This window comes from Alosa alosa, chromosome 21 (assembly GCF_017589495.1).
Source record: "Alosa alosa isolate M-15738 ecotype Scorff River chromosome 21, AALO_Geno_1.1, whole genome shotgun sequence".
NCBI classification, from domain to species: domain Eukaryota; kingdom Metazoa; phylum Chordata; class Actinopteri; order Clupeiformes; family Clupeidae; genus Alosa; species Alosa alosa.
Window position 1 is genome coordinate 22167351 of NC_063209.1, and position 24000 is coordinate 22191350.

The 24000-nt window shown below is 41.9% G+C and overlaps 1 protein-coding gene across 1 annotated transcript in view; it reads left to right on the forward strand.

The window, feature by feature from the left end:
- Nucleotides 1-24000, forward strand: part of LOC125286135 (neuronal acetylcholine receptor subunit alpha-7-like) — a 76702-nt gene that overhangs the window by 27016 nt on the left and 25686 nt on the right. The window contains exons 3-4 of the mRNA XM_048230901.1: nucleotides 11834-11878; nucleotides 22348-22457. Of these exons, the coding sequence (XP_048086858.1) occupies nucleotides 11834-11878; nucleotides 22348-22457 (155 nt within the window). The remainder of the gene's footprint in view (nucleotides 1-11833; nucleotides 11879-22347; nucleotides 22458-24000) is intronic.

Consider the following 24000-nt stretch of genomic DNA (forward strand, 5'->3'; position numbering starts at 1 on the left):
ATTATCTCAGTAGGATACCAGAGGAGGAGTTTGCAGCGTGACTGTGTAAGAGCTGATCTGAATGACCTTATCTCACTCTGCATTGTTTGTCTGGAAAAGAGTCTCTCCGTGCCCAGAACATCCCAGTTGTCAGTTTCTGAAGGCTGCTAATTGCCCTCCCAATTTAAATTCAATTTTTCAATTTGGGATTTCTCTCTGAGAGAGAGAGAGAGAGAGAGAGAGAGAAATGAGAGTCCAAAAGATAAATATATAGTGTGTGTATGTGGTGGGTGTGTCCCTTATGAAAGTAATGGAGTCTCAGACACTCTTTCTCCAGTCTGGGTTATCAGTGGAATGGTGTCACAATTACATAAACTGTCTCAAACCGAATCAAATAAATGAATGAATAAATTACCATGCAACTCTTGGCTCTGTCTTCAAAGAGGAACCAATGGAGTCAGTCCTTTCATGTTGAAGACCTTTCAAATAAACAAAGTTTAATAGTTGAATAGATCTTAAATGTTTGGAAAATTGTAAAAAAAAAAACTTTTGTCTGGAAATTTGCATATCTGAAATGTCACGGTGGTGCAACCGCATTCATAGAACGTTCATTTTGAATTGAAGAGGGAAAAGAGTAAACAGGATATTTCCTCATCAAGAGGACCCCAAGTGACCATAACTGATGAGTGAAAAGTGTTTGCAAATCTCTCTCAAATATTGATAAAAAATAGCTACTTTCTCTTCATAGTTGGATTTGCCAGGTTTACATGTCTGGTGGTACAACCAATTTAAAACTAATGAAAGGTTATTTTAATATAAAACTCTTTATTTTATTTGGAAAACTGAATGGATGAACTTGTTATCAGAGTCAATAGGTTATAGGTGTCCAAGAACATGCCTGTATAATTTGAAATTAGTAACTAAAGTCAGGTGGTGCAATAAAAAAACAAAACAAATTTAATCCAAGAGATAGTAGATTAAAGTGAACAAATGGTTGAAAAATGTGCTGTACCTAATTATTATATTAAACAATATACTTTTTTAATTTGTAAAGTATTTTAAATGTAGTTGGATGTTGGAAAAGTGAAATACCTGCCCTCTACAATACAGTATTCATAAGTTACTTTTAATACCAAGGTACTATAATTAAGTTACTTTTAATACCAACTACAAAATAATAATGTGTTAAGCACTGTAGACACAGATATACTTACCGAAAAAAAAGTGTGTTTTTTTTTAAGAAACTTAGAGACATCTTTTGGGTGGTGAAATTGCAAATGCAGTCTAAAAATGTATTAAAACTCTCAGACTTGTTTAAACACAGTCTTCCAACTTCAAGAAAATGCATTCTGTTCAAAAGCCTTATTTGTCAATGGCGTGTGTGTGTGTGTGTGTGTGTGTGTGTGTGTGCGTGTGTGTGTGTGTGTGTGTGTGTGTGTGTGCCTGTCTTTCTGTGACCTTCCTTTGATTTTAGAACTTGTCCCATGAGTAGAGCATCTTCATTCCCAACTCACTTCTTAGCCACTTCCTTTCCAGTGGGATATTTCCTGTTCTTTGGTTCGAATAGAGAGCGAGAGGGCCCGTTCCCCTGACCCGCTGCCCCAGGTGGATAGAGTGGCACTGCGGGCATCTGCAGCAGTGGCAGGGGTAACCAAAGTCCAACACGCAGCACAAAACAAAACTTTTCAGACTGGCATTGCCTCTACGCGGCACGGTTCACCGGCGGGCGAGTGAACGGGTGCGGTGGGCATTAAGCCGGGCATCGGTGGGTGTGCGGCGCTCCCGTCATGCGGAAGTGAGCACTGAGAGCCATTAGCCTCTGGAGCAGAACGCGCATGGCGATGGGGTGACACGAGGAGCCGGGCGAAAAGCTGAACGGGGGCCAGACATATAATGTTACACAGCCATATGAGCAAAGACCCCATCTGTGTGTGTGTGTGTGTGTGTGTGTGTGTGCAAGGTCCGGGACGCGGCACTGTTATGCACTCACTCGTCTAGACGTTTGCATACGTGTGAAATGTAATAGTTCACCTCTTCTAGTCCTGCGTCGACTCGAGAGGTCGTGACCTCTTTTTTCCAAAAAGCCCTAAAAGTGCCCCATCATCATCATCATCATCGTCATCTCATGATTCTGATTCACTCAAGCAGGCTGAAGTGCAACAGCTGACTGAACAACATGGTGTCTCACACTTGGGGGAAATTGGGACGAGTTAGCAGAGTTCACTCGGAAGAGAGTTAGGGCTGAAATTGAGCGCTGAGTTAATACTGAACTGTCCCAGAGGCGGAATATTAGAGTTCACTTTCTGAGAGTCGGAAAGAACTGAGGAGCAAAGATGATGATATGAAGTGCAACTTTTTGAGCAATTTAGTCAGCACTTTCTCAGTGACATCTGACTTCAAAATCTTTTCTTTTTTTTTGCAATCAGTGGGCAAGTATCCAATCACAACTCTAGGAACCATTCATGTGATTGCCCGGTCACAATGCTCAAGAACTTACCCCATCAGTTATTACACAGATCTTCAGAGTGCTGCAGAAAGTTCCATTCACATAAATGGGCCTTCCCAACATTCAGAGGTCTGTTAAAACTATATAATGACCTCTGCAATTTATATAATGACCGCTGTCAATGGCAACAGGTTTTGTGCTTTTGTTTTACGCCTTTCAAATCATTCCAGGAGTAGTCCGTTCGCTTATTACGATGGAATTTCATTTCAAGTGAAAGTCAGCAAGTAAGACGTTGCCACGCAACACCTAAAACTGTGAAGTTCTATTTGTGTACTATTTGTTTTCTCAAAGCTATGAAAACACGCTTTGTGCCGGGGTCCTGTTTGCCCTGTCGGGAGTTTCCAATAAGCTAGGGGATTGCAATGGAATGCACTTGTTTTGAAATTCAGCTAATTGTGTATTGAGTCATAATCAGATCCATCCAATCCAACATTGCTTTAGGAACATAAACAACACAAGTTGTTTGCAATTTGATTGACTCTCAGATCAAACATCAACAACCTTGAGGAGTGAACATCATGCTCTCAGTTGCTGAATATCTGAGTTAACTTTGAGACCAGCTGAGAGTGAAGAGGGTAGACACTTGGAGAGAGTCTGGAGGCCCGATTTGTACTTGAGAGATCAAGACTGTAGGCTTCAGGCATAGCTACACTGTTGTTTATTTGCCCTCGATTATGTGAAGAAGGCTTTGTAAACAATGTGGACCACTTTTTTTTTAGGTCAGATCATGTTTACGCCTCTCCACTGTGATAGAGTACCTCCTGGGGTTACAGTGGGATCAGATAAAGGTGAAGCCTAAGGGGCTCTGTGTGTGTGTGTGTGTGTGTGTGTGTGTGTGTGTGTGTGTGTGTGTGTGTGTGTGTGTGTGTGTGTGTGTGTGTGCGTGTGTGTGTGTGCGCGTGCGTGTGTGTGTGTGTGCAGGGAGATTTGAAATGAGGATGTATTCCAGCAAGTCAGTAATTAAAATGCAAGAGGTAACATAAGATATTTCCATGCATGCATTAACCGAAAATATCATCAATCATTCTGAAAATGTGCAGATGTGTGTGTGTGTGTTTGTGTGTGTGTGTCTGTGTCTTTGTGTCTGTATGTGTCTGTGTGTCTTTGCTAATTAAATCTGGTCATATCCCGCTCTGCATTGTTTGTCTGGAAAAGAGTCTCTCCGTGCCCAGAAGATCCCAGTTGTCAGTTTCTGAAGGCTGCTAATTGCCCTCCCAATTTAAATTCAATTTTTCAATTTGGTATTTCTCTCTGAGAGAGAGAGAGAGCGAGAGAGAGCGAGATGAGAGTCCAAAAGAGAAATATATAGTGTGTGTATGTGGTGTGTGTGTCCCTTATGAAAGTAATGGGGTCTCAGGCACTCTTGCTCCAGTCGGGGTTATCAGGTGAATGGTGTCACATTTAGATAAACTGACTCAAACCTAATCAAATAAATGAATGAATAAATTATCATGCAACTTGGCCCTGTCTTCAAAGACGTGTATGTGTGTGTGTGTGTGTTAATGTGTGCCTTCTCTTCTGTCTAAAACTGAGCTGAAGTAGTAAGTGTGTGTATATTCAGCACAAGGTGTGTGTGTGTGTGGGATGCAGATTTCTGTGTCCGAGTCCATTACTTTGGTTTAAAATAATTCTATAAAATCTTTAGAATTTGAACATATTTTCTGTTTATCATAAAAATTATATATATATATATATATATATATTTTTTTTTTTTGTCATCTCAAATATATAATTTAAAAGGTAAGTAAATAAATATGGAGACAATTTTATGTTGAAGGCCTTTTAAATAAACAAAGTTTACTAGTTTAATAGCTCTGAAATTGTTTGGAAAATTAAAAAAAAATGGCATATCTGAAAATTTCAGGGTGGTGCAACCACATTCATAGAACGTTTTTTTTAGAATCGAAGAGTGAAAAGAGTAAACAGGATATTTCCTTATCAAGTGACATTTACTGATGAGTTAAACATTTGAAAATCTCTCTCAAATATTGATAAAATAGGTACTTTCTCTTCATAGTTGGATTTATCAGGTTTACATGTCTCTTTATTTATAAACTAACTCTTTATTGTATTGGGAAATTGAATGGATGAACTTGTTAGGAAAGTCAAAAGGTTATAAAGGTGTCCAAGAAGATGACTGTATAATTTTAAATTAGTAGCAAAAGTCAGGTGGTGCAACCAAAAATACTAATTTAATCCAAGAGTAAAGTAAAGTGAACAAATGGTTGAAAAATGTGTTGTAACGGTAACACTTTACTTGACAGTATCGACATAAGAGTGGCATGACACTGTCATGAACACATGACACTGTCATGACACATGAACCCTAACCCTAATCCTAACCTCTCGCCCTAACCCTAACTCTAACCCAAATCTTAAACCTAACCCTATAATCCTAACCCTAATTTGTTATGACAAAAACCGAATGTCACTTAATAACAGAAGCGTTTATGACTTCTCACTCTTATGTCGATACTGTCAAGTAAAGTGTAACCCAATATATACTTTTTAAATTTGTAAAGTATTTATTCACAATTTAAATGTAAAGTTGGATGTTGAAAAAGCCAAATACTTTTTTCTAGAAAGAATGCCCACTCTCTCCCAACAAAACTGATGAAATTTGTTTTTTTGTAAGAGGGATGTATTAAAAACGACATTTGCTAATTGGTCGCTGTTGGTTCGTTATGTTCCATTTAATTGTAACTGGGGCATGATCGCTAATGACTATGGGATGAATAGTTGAATCAGAGATATTTTTCATTATAGAGTTGCTGGTTAGAAAATAATCAATACGGGAACAGGAGTGGTGGACCGAGAGAAAAAAAAAGAGTAGCATTTGGAGTCTGGGTGCTGAAGCCGCCAACAATCGCCAAGGCCAGAATCGCTCATGAACTGTTTTATTGTTTTTGTGGATTGCCAGATTCGTTTGCTTTTAGAGTGATCAGATCTGTCAAATGTGGGGTCTAACACTGTATTAAAGTCGCCTGCAATTATGATGGGACAGCCAGATAGAGTTGAGATGGAGGTGAAGAGGTTCTGAAAGAAAACTGGGTTGTCTGTATTAGGGCCATAAACATTAACAATTGTTACAGGGTATTGTGAATTGAGATGTTTATGATGACAAAACGTCCTTCTGGGTCTGTGATGGTGGCGTTATGGATGAATGAGATTCTTTTTGTTAATCAGAATGCAAACTCCCTTTGTTTTGTATTGTAATGAGATGAGAAAATGTGATTGAATTGTCTTGATTTGATGCGGGTGTAGTCTAATTCTGAGAGATGAGTTTCTTGTAGGAGACATATGTCAGCTTTTAAACTATCCAAATGATTTAAGATTTTGAGCCTCTTTGCCTGAGATCCAATCCCACGGATGTTCCAGGTCAGGAATGTAAGTGGTACCATGTTGTGATTGTACAGTTATGAAAATGTTTGATAAGGTGGGTATTGTGTGAAATGAACGGCTCCCCTGAATCATCTCCTTCCCTTCTGTGGGAAACAGGAAAAGCAGTACTCAGAGGAAGAATCATCTCATATTCAGTATACAAAAAAAAGAAGGAAAAAGAACAGGAAGTAGAACTCAACAATAAAATTAAACAGTTAGAAGAAACCAATGCAAGCAACCCAACTGAAGAAACACAGGCAAAACTTAGGAAACATACATTCAAACTCAATGAAATACTCAATAAACACACTCAATTTATGATTCACCGTCTAAGGCAGGAAAACTTCCACCATAGCAATAAATCAGGTAAATACTTAGCAAATCAACGTAACAAAGAAAAATCAACAATCCCGGTCATAAAGAACTCAGCAGGGAAGCTAACCAGCTCACCTGAAGAAATAAATCATGTTTTTTACCAGTTTTACAATAAACTATATTCTTCAGAAATAAACCCCAACCAGGAATTCATAGACTCTTTCCTAAACAGCATCGAATTACCACAACTCAATGAGACCGAAATAAAAAACCTAGAATCACCTATAACTCAACAAGAACTGTTTGATGCCCTGAAACAGATGCCCGATAATTAAGCACCAGGTCCGGATGGCTTTCCTGCTGAGTTCTACAAACAATTTTGGACCATCTTAGCTCCACTTTTCATCAGAATGATTAATGAATCAAAACAGAAAGGACGTCTTCCAACTAGTTCCACCACAGCCTCAATTTCACTGCTCCTCAAGCCCAATAAGGACCCAACATTGCCATCCAGCTACCGACCAATTTCTCTCCTCAATGTGGACAATAAGATAATCGCAAAAATGCTAGCACACAGATTAGCAGAGGTCACCCCATCCATTATCCACCCAGACCAAACAGGCTTCATTAAAGGTAGAATTTCATCCACCAACACCCGCAGACTGTTAAATATAATGTATCACTCTACAAAATTTCAAGATAATACCATCATAGCAACTCTGGACGCAGAAAAAGCTTTTGATAGGGTGAACTGGAATTTCCTGTTTTCCCCATTAGGGAGGTTTGGCTTCGGGGAGTCGTTCATTAACTGGATTAAACTTCTATATACCTCTCCTTCAGCCACAGTAATCACCAATGGACTAACATCACAAAGTTTCACTCTTCACGGGGAACTAGACAGGGGTGCCCACTCTCCCCTCACTATTTACAATCTTCATTGAACCCCTAGCAGCTGCCATCCGTCAGAACCCCCTCATCAAAGGTGTCCAGACTCCATATATGCATCACAAAAATCAGTCTTTATGCTGATGACATTCTTCTCTTTCTTCAAGACCCCACAACATCAGTAGAAGAAACCATCAAACTCATTGACACATTCTCTAAAATTTCTGAATACTCAATCAATTGGAATAAATCTGCAGTTCTCCCATTACATCCCAACAGCTGGGATGTGACAGCCAACTCTTCACCTATCCCACTCTGCACTAACTATATCACTTACTTAGGGATAAAAGTCTCCCCCAGGCTGTCAGACTTATTTAGCCTAAATTATTCCCCTCTACTCACTTCAATAGATGATGACCTTCAACGCTGGAAGAACCTCCCATTATCCATCATGGGCAGAATCTCAGTAATCAAAATGACAATACTGCCCAAAATAAACTATCTATTCTCTATGATTCCAACCCAGCCCACCACCCTCTGGTTTAAGTCTCTCGATTCATTAATCACTAAATTCTACTGGAAAGATAAGACCCCAAGGATCAAACTCGCCACTCTCCAAAAACCAAAAGCAATGGGAGGACTAGAGGCCCCACACTTCCAGCACTATGCCCTGGCCAACCAGCTCCACTTCATCCACAAATGGCTACACCCCACCCCCTCAGACAACACCTGGTTAGACCTAGAACAAACAATCTGTAAAGAAATTAAAATCTCAGATCTCCCTTTCTGCAGTCAGTCTGTCAAAAAACATCCATCCTTCAAAGCCCCAACAATTTCAGCTACTCTGACAGCCTGGTGGAGATTCTACCACATCACTGATTCACCTATAGCACCATCAATTCAGCACCCCGATTTGGAATAACCCAGATTTCACCGTCAAAAAAAACACTTAACTTTCACACATGGATGGGAAAGGGCATCACTCACCTTCAACACATTCTTCAAGACAGTAATCTGGCCTCATTTTCCTGTTTGGTCCAGAAGCACGGCATCGAGAGTAAACACTTCTTACAATACCTGCAAATTAAATCATCTATCCTAGGAAAAATTAACATCCAGACAGCTTACCTTGACATTCCCCCACCAATCTCAGAGCTGCTTAATATTCCATCTCCCAAAAAAATACTCTCCCAAATTTACAAAATTATATCTCGTTCAGAAAAAACAATTGGGCTGCCATATCACAAATGGGAATCAGACTTATCAATTACTCCCGGTGCCGACTTCTGGACCAAAATGTGCAAAAACATCTACCTCATGACAAAGAATAGTAATCTACAACTAATACAATACAAGGTTCTTCACAGATTCCACTTCACTGCACATAAATTGGCTAAAATGGGGTTTGGCTCGGATCTTTGCACTCACTGCACACAAAATAACCCAGATACATACATTCATGCGGTTTGGCATTGCACTCCAATCAAACACTTCTGGGTGAGTGTCACAAAATCTCTCTCTTCCATCTTTGGCTGTCACATCCCAGCATCCCCTTCCTTATGCATACTTGGTGATACATCCACAGTCAATTTAAGCAACTCCTGCAATAAAACACTGCTGGTAGCTGACTATCGCCAAGAAAACAATCCTCATGAACTGGAAATCTAAGAAAAAAGCTCACATCACTCATTGGAAAAACTTGTTAACAGACTATATATCATTAGAAACCTATCAACTACAAACTTAATCAATACTCAGGATACAACCTCTCCTTGGTACCCCTTTATCACCTACTTACAGTCCTGACCCTCTTTGCCTGAGTTCCATCTCCCACACGATCATAACACACTTCATCAACAGATACACAAATCATCTAACACTAGGCAGGGAGGGTAGCTGGAACTATTATTGTTATTATTATTATTATTATTATTATTATTATTATTAGTAATATAAATAGCATCCCCTTCTTTCCCTCCCCCTTTTATTTACATTCTCTGATAACTTTACTAATTTCACTCTTTCTCTCTGCCTCTCCATCGTTATTCTGCCGGGGCCCCATTGGATGGCTTGGGAGACTCGGTCCCTAATGGTCGCTGTGTGGTTTTGGCATTGGTTGGGTCCTGTGGGTTATCTATTGGCCCTGGGCCCCCGGTGTGCACCCTCCTCATACGCTCATGCACACGCCTTGTCCTGGAAGCACACAGCACGCTTTACTCTCTTTTAATCGCACTACATGTTAGGTGACATACATAAACAAAACTACAAAACAGGCTAGGGTAAGAGTGGAGTGCAGGTAGATGCCTCATCAGGTGTCTATCTGCATGCCTCACTTATTTTAATGCACACATTGAGGAGGCATACATCTTACACAGGGTAAGTGTGGTGTGCATGGGGAAATCCTGACAGATATTCACCATGCATGCCCACTTCTTTTAATGCTACACTCTAGATAGACCCTCAACCTAGCCATTCACATACTGTACATATTTAGGTCAAGAGTGGCGTGTTGGGTGAAGGTCTGGGGCGAGGTGTGGTTGGTCGTGGGTAGTGGGGGATGTGTGCATATGCTGGGGGCCTGGGCGATGGGTGGCACACAGGTCCTCCCTCTGTCAGCTCGTCGCAGTATAACTGCAGGGGCTGGGTGGAACTGTGGCCATTAATGGGTGCCCAGGTTGGCAATCAGTCAGGCAATCAACCAGGCAATCAGTTATTCCTATTATTATACTTATCATTAATAGAATAATTACAACTCCTCTCCTCTGAAACCCTCCCTCTCTATGTTCCAGCTTCTCTCCTCCTGGCCCAACAGCAAGCCAGCCTTTATACATATCACACACACACACACACATACATCCTCACATACTCACTACCCCTCACCCCCATCCCCACCCCCATCCCAACACCACCTCATTCACACTTCATTAGAGCTACCATCCGCATCCCCCTTCTTTTCATTCCGGTCATCAATTTCATCCCTGATAATCATATCTGTAATCATCCTGGACGCAAATCATCCTTAGCCTTTCTGTTATTAATGTTATGTTGTGTTATGTGTGTGGAAGCCAAGTCAATGTGATGTCGTGTTAAGTTACAGTATGTGTTTATGTAATGTAACGCCTGTTTGTCGTTATGTAGTATTCATGTGCATGTCGTAGTGTTGCATTTTCTGTAATGTCAATGATGTTTGCAAAAAAAAAAAAAAAAAAAAAAAAAAAAAAAAAAAAAAAAAAAAAGAAAAAGCCAAATACTTGCCCTCTACAATAAAGTATTCATAGGTTACTTTTAATACCAAGGTCAACTACAAAATAATAATGTGTGCACTCTAGACATTCTCAGATATACTTATAAAATAAAAGAAGAAACTTAGAGACAGGTGGTGAAACCTTTTGAAACTTAGAGACGGGTGGTGAAATTGCAAATGTATTAAAACCCCTATCAATGTTGCACAGCCATTAAGACTTGTTTAAACACAACTTCTAACTTAAAAAAAATGCATTCTTTCCATTTTTAAAGATTTTTTTGAACACACTTTTTTAAAAGCCTTATTTGTCAATGACCCGTGTGTGTGTGTGTGTATGTGTGTGTGTGTACCTGTCTGTCTGTGTTTGTATTTCTTGGCCATAGTTATCGGGGGAACCTTCTGCCCCAGTTTGTGCTTTTAAACTTTTTGGAGGTGCACTGACCTTTTGCTGATGGAAGATGTGTGCACAGCTAATGAATTATATACCAGTCCAGTCAGCAAAGCAGCCTTCGACAGCAGTCCTCACCAGAACCCCAAAACAAACACACACACACACACACACACACACACACACACACACTCACACTCACACAAAGGTGAGGACACCTCCTACTGTGCCCTAATTCAGATCCGTCATTGTTTACCTTCAGTTCCAGAAACTTAGAGAAGGTGAGGAGAGAGAGAAACAGATGAATAGATATATAGAGAGATAGATAGAGAGAGTGATAGAGAGAGAAAAGGGAAGGAAGAAGGGAGGGAAATGAAAGAATGATGAAGAAAAGGAGGTCAAAACCGTGACAAGAAAGACTTGTATAACAGAGAACATGACAACAAGAATGAGAAGATTAGACTAAAAGAAAGACGGAGAGAGAGAGGCAGTGTACTGTAGATAGAGAGAGAGGGAGAGAGAGGGAGCATGCTGTTTCTTCTGTGTGGATGGATTTTAATGATAGTGAGTTTTTAGTTTTGGGCTGCATGGCTGCCTGTTCCCCTGGCTCCTGCTGTTTTGGCTTGTAAATGGGCCGATTAACACGGGCCATGTCTCCACTGGGCCCTCTCTCTCTCTCACACACACACACACACACACACACACACACAGGGGGAAATAGCAGAGGGTTACATAAAGCTGCAAAGTTTCAGCGTCACTTCACAGCCTAGTTGTTCCTGTTCCAATGAAGAGAAACAGAGACAAACAGCGTAAACAGACGTACACATACACACACACACACACACACACACACACACACACACACACACACATAGACACACACACACACATAAATACACACATACACACTCACACACACACAAACACTGACACACACACACTGACACACACACACACACATAAACGCGGAAGCATGTATACTTGATTTCTCTCATGTGCACAGCACACACACATACACTCACTTACTCTAACAACGATACTCAAACACACACACACACACACACACACACACACCGGCTTGTGGTTTGATCATGTCTTTGTTGTGTGTGTGTGTGTGTGTGTGTGTGTTTGGCAGGATGAGAAGAACCAGGTGCTGATGACGAATGCCTGGCTGCAGCTGGTAAGCTCCTCTGTCTGTTTTTAGATAATTGTTTGTTTCTTTCATTGCCATTTCTATTGACTTGAGGTTTGTTTACAGTAATTCACTGTCACGTCCAACTGCCCTCCCCTTTGCTATCCTTGCTTCCTTTATCTGTTTGTTCCATTGCCATTTTATGTTTTAAAGCAACACCAAAGAACTTTCCCTCTGTCGCACGCACGCTATTTGTTTATCCAGCACCGGCTTTGCAAATAACGATATCCACAGACAAGGTAGAATATTTTGCATGACTTTTAAAAGTACGATGTATTGCAACATCAAACGCAAGTCAAATTTGTAGTTTCTTATGTCTCATTCCATTGAACTACAGATCCGCTACCCGATCTGGCAAACTTACATAGTGCGGTTATAGCCGATAGAGGGCCTTGGCTTAATGCAGAATTGCCGTTGAACACCCTGTTACGAGTTGATGAACCACTGAAACGATTTTGGAAACATTATTTTAAGGTATAAAAAACTCTTTGGTGTTGCTTTAAATTATTTACTTATTTTTTTGAGGTTTATTTAATTCACTGTGACATCCAAATGTCCCTCCCCCTCCTACCCCAATTTTCTTTGTGTAGAAAAAAAATACTTTGTAAACTCTTTGCGTACTCCTGATCCTGGTGCAGAACACGCTAAATATGAAGTCACCAAGTCGCATCTTGTTCCAAGTTTCGATCAGATGTACTCTGAAATCAGGAAACTGGCAATTGTTCCTGGCCATTTTGGCTCTCAGTTGAGAGAATATGTCTGAGGCTTTTATGTGGCCCCTGTGGAGTGACGTGGGGTCTCTAATTGCATTCCACACCTCCACTCCTCAGAGGCTGAAAGAGCCAGCAGCTTTGGTCCTGGACAGGGAGATTATTATGGAATGAGACAGAGCCCTCCACCTGAGTCCCCATGGTAATCAGGAATGAGGATTGTTCTGTTGTCTGCAATAATTCGGCAATCATTCTCCATTAGGCATGCATCCACACACACACACACACACACACACACACAGAGACACAGAGACACACACACACACACACACACACACACACATAGACACACACACACACACCTGGAAGGGTCGGCACAATTTTCTGTGCTTTCTATTGAACTGTCGTCCCCAGTCAGAATATGAGTTGAGGAGAGATGAGGAGTGTGTCTCCGCTGATGCTCCTCCTCTTGATGAGGAGTGTGAGTGTGTCTCCGCTGATGCGCCTCCTCTTGATGAGGAGTGTGTGTGTCTCCGCTGATGCGCCTCCTCTTGATGAGGAGTGTGAGTGTGAGTGTGTCTCCGCTGATGCTCCTCCTCTTGATGAGGAGTGTGTGTGTGTCTCCGCTGATGCGCCTCCTCTTGATGAGGAGTGTGAGTGTCTCCGCTGATGCAGGGACTTCCTTATGCCTCCTCAGCAGCGCAGGGACTTCCTTATGCCTTTTACTGTATTTAGCTTGATTAATAGATTTTAGAGATGAACAGATACATAGAGAGGTACATAGAGATAGATAGATAGATAGATAGATAGATAGATAGATAGATAGATAGATAGATAGATAGACAGAGAGACAGAAAGAGAGAGAAAGTGGGAGGGAGAGAGCAATACATGAAGGAAGGAAGGAAATGAAAGCATGATGAAGAAAAGGGGGTCACGACCCTGAATGGAGTGGAGAACCAAACCAAACCTTATTCAAGGCCTTCTTATCAGGAGCGAAGTTCTCCTCAGTGGCTCCTCCGTGCGAATGACCTTCCTCGTGTGTTTTATCAAGCTCTCCTGCAGTGGGCCTGTCTAAACATTATCCACCGCACAGGTATTTGTGAGACTGTGGGAATGTTGTCAGTGACAGACACCTAAGTGAGGATTATGGTGGTGAGGACTGAATGGGACAGAATAAGGTTATTAGCACAGAGCCAGAGGGGGCTGTGTGTGTGATAATGGCTGTGGACATAACGTGTTGAGTTTGCTTGTGTTGCTGCCCACCTACTGACCTGCTAGCCAAAGACCTGGAGTCTGGACATCCCGTGTTCTAGATATCGTCGGTATGCTTAGAGTGAATTTTGCCCTTAATATTCATAACTCATATCTCCCAGGCACTGCTCTCCTATCATCTTGCAGTCATACGGACACACACACACACACACACACACACACACACACACACTCTCACACTCTCTCTCTGTCTCTCTCTCTCTCTCACACACACACACACACACTCTCACACTCTCTCTCTCTCTCTCACACACACACACACACACTCTCGCACACACACACACACACACACACACACACACTCTTCAAGTTCCCACACATCGCATTAGCAACCCATCAGCCAGGTCTGGGTCTAGTCTGTGCTGTCAGCTTTCAGAGTCAGACCATCGTCCCCCAGCTGCCCACAGACTGTCTTGTGATGGCTAGAGCGCCCTGTCAACCCAATGAGAGATAGAGCAGATAAGCACAGAGGAGAGAGAGAGAGAAGCAGAGAGAGAGAGAGAAGCAGAGAGAGAGATAGAGAGAGAGATAGAGAGAGAGATAGAGAGAGGCATAGAGAGACAGAAAGAGAGAGAGAAGCAGAGAGAGAGAGACAGAGAGAGAGAGAGAAGCTGCTTTCAGACATAGGTGTAGGTGTAAGTCTGCATGTTCTGTGGATATCAAGCGGATGGGTCTTATATCTGAACACCATAACCGGACATTTGGAACTCTGAACTTAGCCGGCTCTTACACTACTCCCTTCCTAGTATTTTCGACAGACAACATGTAAATGAGCTCACGTCTGAACGAAGCGAAGAACATGCAGAGATTCTTTTCATGTGCGTGTTCAACCACGTTCAACCTGTTCACCCACACAGAGATTCTGTTCATGTGTGTCGGAGTCGTTCACACATAATGTCCGCATGTAAGCATCATATCTGAATCACCCGAAGGGTGGGACATCCGTTTGCCAAAGATTCGTATATAGTGCGGAGGACATGTCTGAAAAGAGTTAGAGTGAGAGAGAGAGAGAGAGAAGTAGAGAGACAGAGAGAGAGATAGAAAAATAGAGAGAGAGAGACAGAGAGAGAGAGAGAGACAGAGAGAGATAGAAAGATAGAGATAGAAAGATAGAGAGAGAGAGAGAGAGAGACAGAGAGAAGAGGAGATGAGATGAGAATGCAGAATGTCTGTCAGGAAGTGATAACTTTGGGAGTTAAATTGCGGGAATGGACTGAGAACTCTTGACATTAGGGAGAGAGATGCCTTTGGTCTTTTTTCCTTCTGGGTATTTTCCTGTTTGATGAAGGCTCTGGTCAGGCAGGCTTGCCAAACAACCGTCACGCCACAGTCATCATTTTCAAACTCATAATGTGATGCTGTATTAATACTTTATTAATGCTCAGATGAAAAAATATAGGTCACAATAAGTATCCTGCTTTGAACCCCCCGTTCATAAGAAACAGCCTTCAGAGATGTTCTGTACTATTTCTACTCTACTATAGATGTACTGTGTTATTATGACCGCCGCGCAGCGAAGTGGCGGTCATATAGGTTTAGTCAGGTTTTTTTTTTTTTTTTTTTTTTTTCGCGATGCCCAAATTTCGATCAATGATTCCCGGGACACTGAAAGACCGGGGTACACAAAACTTGGTGGGCACCCCACATGGATAGCATGGAACCGTCATTCTTCGCTTTTTTGATCCCCCCCCCGCTGGACTGGACCCCCCGAAAGGAGGGTAGGGCAGACACAGTTCTCTGTGAATATCTTGAGAACTGTAGGGCCTAGGATGACCAATTTTTTCCGTATGTTTGCCTCCAGGGGTCATGTTAACCCATTCCATGTGCACACATGTGCATAAACAGATACACACGCACACACATACATTTACAGTAATTATACGTATGACACATACTCACACAGTAGACATATGTACGCATGCATGCACATGCACAAACACACATACGCAGGCAAACACACAAGCACGCACATACACACACACACACACACCCACACACATAAACATAAATTTGTACACGCACACACATGCACACAATTCAAGAATTTTTCCGTCATCTACTCCCTGAATTTTTGGTCATTGATACCGGGACACCGAACCACCGGGGTACATGAAATTTGGTGGGTATGTAGCCCCACTAGACTTTTCCGGAAAAATTTCATTTCCACCACCAACACCCCGTTGCCCTGAACCGAAAAAAAAAAAAAACAGTTTTTCCTAAATAACTACCTGAACCGTGGCACTGAGGATGAAGAATCTTTTATGGTATGTTGGTCTCAAGGGCCCACATCAACCTGGCTCATAATCACTCATTTGTGATTTGCACCCCCCCCCCCGGTAAAAAATGAAAATGCAATATTATTCTGCTTTAATCGCCCCTATCTTCAGTTAAGATGTTCAGAACTGCACCAAATTTTATGTCTATGATTGACCTGGCATTCTCTGGGGGTATGCCAAGTTTCATAGAATTTCATCCATGGGGGGGTCTAAAAAAATTAGGTTATGTGTACATTTAGTGACTGTACACTCATTGGCCTGTAAATGGCGGTGCACACATATACACATGCACACACACAGGCACCCACATACTATCGGTATTAAAACGGCCGATACATAATTACAAATTCAGTAGGATTAAAAGAAAGCCAAAATAAATATTCATCATCATCATCATGGCTGCATTTTTCAGTATTGGAGAAGTAGTCGTATGTCCACTAGATGGCGATCGTTGCAGTGAGACGTAATTTTGTTGGAAGTTAAAAGTGGGTTGGAAAAACAATGGACGCTTCATACAAGGACTGTAATTTACGCAGCTTAACATCTAATAAGAATAGGACAATGTTCACATGAAGTGTAATTCCCATTTCTTCTTGAAGCCTAAATAAATCTGAGGATGTTTATCGGACATGCTTGGTTTTACTGCAGGCACGTTAATCTTGTAATATCAATAAGGACCTAGGTAATGTTACCGTTAGCGTTGTTTGAGTGATGGAGGCATTTGATTTATTGCATGTGTAGAAAACTATAAATCGCGGTTATACCAAGCAAATGTATAGCAGCACTGTTTGTATCTTCGACTGTCATTTATTGCGTGCTACAAAATCATTCTGTGCAATGGAAGATTTACCAACTTTCCACCGGTCTGATACAGTTTTGCCTATACATACGTGGAGACTGAGACGCCTGTTTATTTTGTTTTAAGTGCGTGCAGGGTGTGAGAGGGGAATCGATGTGCTTTGATTACAGCTTGGTAGTTGTAGTCTGTGAAATTAAAAGCACGTGTGTGTGAAGTATCCAAACAATGACACCTTCATTTCATTATGGCTGCTTTAGCAAAACACCTTTTAAGCTACTGTGTAGTGGGTCCCATTTAGAAGTGGCTACTTCATTCAAGGCTTTCCTTGACTCATGGAGCTGCGTGAATGTTATTACAACTTTTCGCCCGCGATATGACAGTTTAAGTCCGCTTGATACTGTAAGGCATAAGCCATTGGTTTCCAAAGGAGATTTTATTTGTGTCGCCAGCATAGCCTATTGACAATTTATGCTATAAATAGGCCTACCTTATAATCCTACCTGTAGCTTAGGGAAGCTAACAGCTTTCTATTAGGATCTAGTTTGTTAGTTACAGTTTTGTCATAACTCCCTGATGCATTTTGCATTTAGAATAGCCAGAGCGTGTATATCTCAATCGGAAAATTAAACAATATCGGTGCCTATGGACTAGGCTGGGTGAACCCAGCCTGATCTGCCCGCTATTTATTTTTGATTTCTTAAAAGATTGAGCTTGGTCTGATGAAAGCCAGACTAGCCATGGACCTCAGTTAAACAATGCAAGGGAACATGAATCAGCCTATATTTGCACTAACAATAACGGACAAAAGCTCTTCAACTTTGGCCCGTTAAAATGTGTATGAACAGTCTAGGCGGCGCATTTCATCAAGGCCCATTTGGACATGTCAGTTATTTGCACCACTGGTTAGATGTAAAACAGCATTTCGTTTCAGACTAGGCTACTGTTACTTAATTTGTGCATTAACAATAACGTTTCAGACTACTGTTACTTAATTTGTGCATTGACAATAAAGTATTACATGAACTAAAGATGACTAAAATCTTATGTAGAAGAAGAAACATTCACAAAAAATGACCTTTGTTTTTGATAGCTGTTGAAAACGGCATGGAACTGGCAGAGATGTTTTTGTTTAAAAATACATAAAAAAAAAAAAAAATAAATAAATAAATAAATAACATTATGCTGATACCTTTTGCTTTTCCCAAATACAATGTAGCCTACAGGTGTAAGTGACCTTTCATCAATCCAGTTGCAATGGATGAACTGTGATGAACTGCCCTACTTGTGATTGTTTAGAGATTTTAAAGGTTTTATAACAATGCTACATCTTCTTTGGCTATTCTACAATCTATTCACCTTTTCAGCACCAGTAGGCTACTTTCTGTGCAGCCGCACACACACACTCAGGCATGCCAAACAAGCATACACAAAAGTTTCAAGAGTGGGGGATGGAGTAAAATATGGAGACAAATTGAAGTGTGATTTATTTTCGCGGAACGGATATACAGGACTGAGCGGCGGTCATATTTTGTACCGCTATGCGGTACATCTAGTTTCATTATTAGATCAATTCTATTCACTAGTGCAGTGCCCGTTCAAACATGCCGTTCCTGAAGAAAACCCATAGCTCAATTACATGCCCACAGGTATGCCTGCTTTAAAAATAGGATGATAGAGAAACATCATTCCAGCTAAGCATTCAATAATGAATACTGAATATATTAGCCTATAATTAATGTGGCCTCTAATACACGTGTAATAAATTTAGGCATGGCTGCATGTGACTTTTCTACAGATCAAAATGACATAAGCCTAACAACTGTTTTGAGTTAAGGCTAAATGTGTATTAAGCTTACTGAATAACTTCCTAATGCTATTCGAAGCGTCAGTTTATTGCACATACTTTTATTTTGAGTGGTCACTACATACCTGGGCTTGATGGCGTGATAAGTGACATCGCCCAGTCTGCAACTTGCAAGTTGTATAACGTTAGCTATGTGGCATTAGCCTATCGCTCGTTTCAATTTAGGACCTTGCAGTCTGAATTGTTGTTTGTTATGGAAGCATATGAGTAGCTTTATTCAAATGAGAATGAGCAATATGCAATTCAAAAAGACATTACATTATGCAATTGACAATTCATTATGCAATTTAATATTGCAATTTGCAATAATATCCAAGAAATTGTATTTTAATCTGCAAAGTGACAATGAAATCCTAAAATCAATTCCAATGTTGGTTAAAAAATAGAATAAACATGGATTGAATTGCATTCCATTTTTGCCATGGTACTTCAGTCTCAAAATTCAAATGGCAATTAATTTTGCATTTCAATTTTCAATATTCAGTTTCATCATTTAACTGTCAATTCGTTTTGCAATTTAATATTTAAAGTGCAATGTAGGATTGCATTTTAAAAACATATTTGGCAAAACTGTCAATGCCAGCTTGAAAAGATTTTGGATTATTTTGGGCAAAACGTTTTGCCATCGTTTTGAGGCATTTTATTAGCCTGGCGAGCCAGACCCACAATAAAATGTAGGGTCTGGGCACTCACCGTTCGCAGTGCTCAGTCCGAGGGGCGGGATAATCAGTTGTCTTTCAAATTCCCTTCTGCACGCAATAGGACGCAATAGGATATTTGTTTTCAAGTAGCAGGGAATTCAAGCCAAACCGTTGCAACTCTGCCATCAATCATTATGTTAAGCCCACCAAACGACTCTATACACGATTTCAAAGGCCTGATTAAGTTTCGATTTCTGGAGCTCACAAGTCAACGGAGAGTTGCTAGACTAGCCCTGGCAGCAAATGTAATTTGCTGCCGCTAGGGGCGCGTCTAGATTTCTAGGCTAGCGTTTTATTCAAATGGAAAAGAAATTGCGCCCCCCAGTGATTGCATTGCACTTTGGTCACGCTCTTTGTGTTGCAAAATTCAAATGGCCATTCAATCTGCCAAACGCATTGCAATCTGTCAAGTCACTCGTCAAGGCGGGAACTAGGCTACGTCACTTCCGTGTTTACGTCTTCTTACCCAGTTAGCGTTTGCAATGGAGGAGTTTGCAGTCTGTCTGCAGACAGACCCGGCTGTAGAGTACAGTGACAGAGGGGGCATTTGCGATTTTCAAGGGGGCACATTTTTTTTTTTATTGGGGTTGGCGGCGCAAACATGTCACAGTTGAGGAATAATGTTAACCGTGACCGCGAGCAGGCCTAGTGTCCGCGAGACCCAGCTGTGTTCTTACATTATTAAGGCTCTTATGTTGCTGCTGATAACTTTGCCAACCAGCGGCATCATTAGTAGCACCCCCTCCCCCCAGCAATCACCCCCAGCAACCAGTAGCCTACAAATAAGCATCGTATACAACAATTCAGCGAGATAGATTTGGCCAAACGTGGGCCCGGAGCGACCGCACCCCCCGGTCCGCTTATGAGGCTAGCCAGACCACGGAGGGGAGTCTCCGTGTGTGTGTGTGTGTGTGTGTGTGTGTGTGTGTGTGTGTGTGTGTGTGTGAGAGCAGGGCAAGGAAAGGCTGTGTGAGTTTTAGCCTAACTAACGACAATGGACGTCAGAGTGGGCGATCTAGCCCTACTTGTCCTGTGAACTCCAAAGAGCTCCGCGATCTCCCTAATAGGAGAGGTAACCCTCTATTCCCTCCAGTGGTATCCACAGAAGGTCTCCCCACCCGGGCTAGCCCATTAGCTGTAAGGCCTCAGAAATCTTTGAACGGACCAGGTTGACATCAAATCGGACAAGTAGGGCTAGATAGCCCACTCTGTCGTCCATTTTCAGTAATCTGTCCGTTGAGTCAGACTCGTTGACACGGTGGTGTTCTACATAATCAGCCAGAGACCTTAGTGCAGCTGCAAACTCCTCCATTGCAAGCGCTAACTGGGTAAGACGTAAACACGGAAGTGACGTAGCCTAGTTCCCGCCTTGACGAGTGACAGATTGCAATGCGTTTGGCAGATTGAATGGCCATTTGAATTTTGCAACACAAAGAGCGTGACCAAAGTGCAATGCAATCACGGGGGGCGCTATTTCTTTTCCATTTGAATAAAATGCCTCAAAACGATGGATACTGAATATTGAAAATTGAAATGCAAAATGAATTGCCATTTGAATTTTGAGACTGAAGTACCATGGCAAAATGGAATTCATTGTCACTTTGCAGATTAAAATACAATTTGTTGGATATTATTGCAAATTGCAATATTAAATTGCATAATGAATTGTCAATTGCATAATGTACAGTAATGTCTTTTTGAATTGCATATTGCAGATTGCATTCTCATTTGAATAAAGCTACCCATATGCTTCCATAGTTTGTTTAGTCAAAGTCTCAAGTCCAAAGTAGCATGGGCTATTCGAAGCGTCAGTTTATTGCACATACTTTTATTTTGAGGGCTCACTACATACCCGTGTTTGTTAGCGTGTTGTTGCAAAATCCGCATAATCATTTTATGCAAGCATACTGCATACAGGGAGTCTTTATTGTTTAGGTCAGACATGATAATCATCTTGCATCTTAACCCACAAGCGGTTCCCGAGTAATCCGTTTTTTAAATTGCACTGACTATCATCAAAGTGAGACCTAGCTAGCAACTGTCAGTACACGATCCATGGGGTGGAGCTCCCCTGAAACTGGTCAGTGCAGCGATAAACGTCCTACGTAAATAAGCATATTTCGAAATATGCATTCAAAAACCTTAAAAAAAATCGAGAGTGCACACCTTTGTGCCACGCGCGAGCCACATACGAAATCTTAGGTCAGTCTGACAAACGGTCAGCGAGATATGCGTGCCACAGACACACACTCGGACACACAGACGCTTCTTGCTTTATAGATAGATAACTGGCTAATATTCATGTGTGAGCAGCAGCTGTGCTCTTCCAGCCTCTGTTGAGTTTTGTGACTGGAATTGTGACTGAGTATTACCGTAATCTCACTGTTGTGGTCACCTGCTCTCTGTGTTGTGTGTGTTGTGGTCACCTGCTCTGTGTTGTGGTCACCTGCTCTCTGTGTTGTGGTCACCTGGGCAGCCGTGGCCTACTGGTTAGCGCTTCGAACCTGTAACTGGTTGCCGGTTCGAACCCCGACCAGTAGGAATGGCTGAAGTGCCCTTGAGCAAGGCACCTAACCCCTGACTGCTCTCCGAGCGCCGCTGTTGATGCAGGCAGCTCACTGCGCCGGGATTAGTGTGTGCTTCACCTCACTGTGTACTCACTGCGTGCTGAGTGTGTTTCACTAATTCACGGATTGGGATAAATGCAGAGACCAAATTTCCCTCACGGGATCAAAAGAGTATATATATATACTTATATACTTATACTTATACTTATACCTGCTCTCTGTGTTGTGGTCACCTGCTCTCTGTGCTGTGGATGCGGCTGGTGGACAGTACTGGACCGATGTCTACCTGAGCTGGAACCCAGACAACTACCCAGGTGTACAGAACCTGCGCTTCCCGTCCAGTCAGATATGGACCCCTGACATCCTTCTGTACAACAGGTAATCACACACACACACACACACACACACACACACACACACACACACACATGCACTGCTACTACAAACCACTCTTTCATTTTGTTCCTACTAGGTAAATATATTACATGCTGTAGCTTTGGCTTGTTAAACATTCATACAGTCCCTCTAAACACACACACACACACACACACACACACACACACACACACACACACACACACACAAATACATAGATGTAGGGCTGCTCACCATAGTTGCTGACTCCAGGCAGGCACATTGCACAACACCATGGTGCCCTACATAAGAGCAGTGTCTGGAAGGCAGGAAGTAAGTGAAATGGGACTTAACACAAAACTTAAGAGTGCTGCCTCAGCTGTGTGTGTGTGTGTGTGTGTGTGTGTGTGTGTGTGTGTCGAGAGAGAGATGTGGTGCTTATTGCTGTGTGTGTGTGTGTGTGTGTGTGTGTGTGTGTGTGAGGGGAGGTTTACGTGTGTGAGTGCATTTGTGTGTGCATGTGTGCACTCTAGCATTCAGTCAGTGACTACCCTCCTCCTCTTCCTCCTCCTTGCCTCATACGTTCAGCAGGTCGGCTTCCTCTAAACCGCCCTGTGGAGACTCTAAATCCCATCAGGCATTTCTTCAAGACCCATGGGGCTTAGTAGGGGTCACTCTGAGGTCGGCGGCTTCTGACATCACTGCGTATGCTCTGTGAATACGCACACCCCCTCAGGCTAATGAACATGCAGGCAGACAGTGAGCTACCTGGAGAAACTCCATGACTAAACCAGCTTCTCTGGATCCCCCCTTAAATCCCCTCCGGGAGACCTTCAGACTGCTGAAGCAGGACTCTGTGTGCTTTTCAGTGCAGCCACCTGTGACTTGAGCATGGAGGGGAATAGGAGCAGACAGGGCTGCTACTGCGTTTGGCGAAGGTTGAGGTGCAGCCTTCCCTTCTGGTGTAGCATTCTAAGATCACAGCATTTCAGGAAAGAATAGGAAGGAAGGAATGAAGGAATGAAGGAAACAAGAAACTAAAATCAGAGATGCTCTAAATGGGAAGATTACAATCTTCACAATCACAGCTACAGGATCTATAAGGGGAAGTTGGCGGCTATTTTGTTTTATTGGAATAATTGAGTAGAAGTGGCTATAACCATAACCTTGGATCTCCCTTTTTGATTTATTTTCTCGTATTTGAAACGTGGTTTACAAATGCCCAGAGCCGTTCATTGGGCAATAATACGACTGTCTATCAAATGTGTCTGTACATAGCTCATAACGGCTTCGGTGTGTCGTTATCGTCTTGCTGCCCTCCCTCCATTCTGTGATTGGTTCCTTCGTTGAGGTGAAAACGAAGTCCATAGAATCCAGGCTGCCTAGCAGTGTGAATAAAATTGTGCGCATAAGGCAGCATGGGAAAACCTAGGCTAGGCTATACCTGCTAGTAGCAACATTTTGATTCACTGTATATCAATTAGACTACACTATCTTTAACATCTTTTCCACAGCTTAGCAAATTATGAAGAATTTTTTTTCGATCTGAAACGAAGCAATGTTGTTT